Source organism: Morus notabilis, unplaced genomic scaffold (assembly GCF_000414095.1).
Source record: "Morus notabilis unplaced genomic scaffold, ASM41409v2 C11421130, whole genome shotgun sequence".
In the NCBI taxonomy this organism is placed as follows: domain Eukaryota; kingdom Viridiplantae; phylum Streptophyta; class Magnoliopsida; order Rosales; family Moraceae; genus Morus; species Morus notabilis.
This window is the reverse complement of record NW_010387139.1, coordinates 1-1,530: the sequence shown is the minus strand read 5'-3', so window position 1 is coordinate 1,530 and position 1,530 is coordinate 1. Positions and strand designations below refer to the sequence as shown.

Below are 1,530 nucleotides of genomic sequence, written 5' to 3'. Positions count from 1 at the left end.
AAAAAAAAATGAGAGAGATGGTTTAAGAACCATATCGTTACAATGTAATAGTTCAAGAATAATACAATCCATATCTCGTTTAACGAATTAAATACTAATAACTATATTGCTACATGAAATGATTTAGTAGATACTAAGGTACGATCGCAATATTATTACTCTTTTTTGAAACTAAACACAACGTAATTTAGTTGTCATATCCTAGTTACGATGTTCATGAGAATCTCCATATTATAAATATTCTTTGCCAAAATGAATTAGTAATAACCTAGCTAATCCTAACTTCACATTAAACAAAGTTAAGCAAAAGTAGACCATACTGGATGTACAATGATTATGGATTCAAGACCAAGGAACAATTAGTTTTAGTCTAACCGTGGACCATTATTAATTAATGAACAACATAAACCAAAGTAGTAAATATTCTTTTGCTAAAACAAACCAATACTATGAGTAAAACTATTGATCATCATTACTCCCTAAGTGATGTTGATGCATTATTGTTCGTGCAATTTAAAACAGTGAAATAGTATTAAAAAAAAATAGGTCTTACCCAATTATGTAGTATTTTTAATGTTGTAGTGATTATAAATTAATTAGCATTCTTTTAATGTTATAATGTAACAAGCATAATATCTATTTTACCTGAAAGCAGGACGTGTTAATAGATAGTAAACAAATAAAGAAAGGGGCAACATACCGTTAGTATGCCTTTAACATGCCTCATGGTCAAAGGAGTCTGGGAATCTTCTTCATCTTTCAATCTTAACAAAAACTGCAAGAAGTCCTTATTGCTCTCATTCACACCCTCTCTCTCAATCTTCACCCGTTGACTAATCACCTTCTCAAATATATGATCTAACCTCCAGCCCAGCCCATCTATTTGCCTCTTTAACCCTTGCAAGTCAAACCGGGCTAGGCCCGGAAAAAAGTCCGAAATATTGGGCTTTCCTAGAAGCTCAGTTGTCCCGGTGACCACCTCTCTAAACTCTAAACCCAAATTAGCCCTCTCTTCACCCTCCAACGTGCCACCCCACAACATATTGGTAATCACATTGAGTATTGTCAAAAATATTTGTTCACCCACCTCAACAGGGGACCCGACCCGGCCATATAATTCGCTGGCGGTTTTTCGTACCTCACGGCGGCGGAGGGAATAAAGGGAGTCTAACGTTGTATTGCTAAGCATCTTGAGCACGCATACTTTCCGCAACATGCGCCACTCCGGCCCGTACGGGCTCCAAACGATGTCCGGTCCACCATATTCGGTGTTTTGGACCAAGTCTGGCGGATTGCGGTTGGCAAAAGTGACGTCGTTTTCTTTGAGGACTTCGCGGGCCAAAGGCGGAGAGGTCACTACAATACCAAGCCTGTTTCCGAGTTTGAGCTTGAAAATTGGGCCGTAGGTTTGGGCCAGGCTTGCAAAGTAGGCTGGAACTTCTGGGTCGAGGGAGAGGAGGTTGCCCACCAAGGGGAGGCCCATTGGGCCTGGTGGTAATGCTGAGGTTTTGGGATTCTTGGGTTTGATCC

The 1,530-nt window shown here is 39.7% G+C and overlaps 1 protein-coding gene across 1 annotated transcript; it reads right to left on the bottom strand.

Moving 5' to 3' along the window:
* Positions 1 to 700: 700 nt before the first annotated feature.
* Positions 701 to 1,522, bottom strand: LOC112095177 (costunolide synthase-like; the record flags this gene model as incomplete). The annotated part of the gene is made up of 1 exon (XM_024176860.1): positions 701 to 1,522. A coding segment is annotated over one exon (822 nt), but the record flags the coding sequence as incomplete, so codon positions are not given.
* Between the last annotated feature and the right edge of the window lie 8 nt (positions 1,523 to 1,530).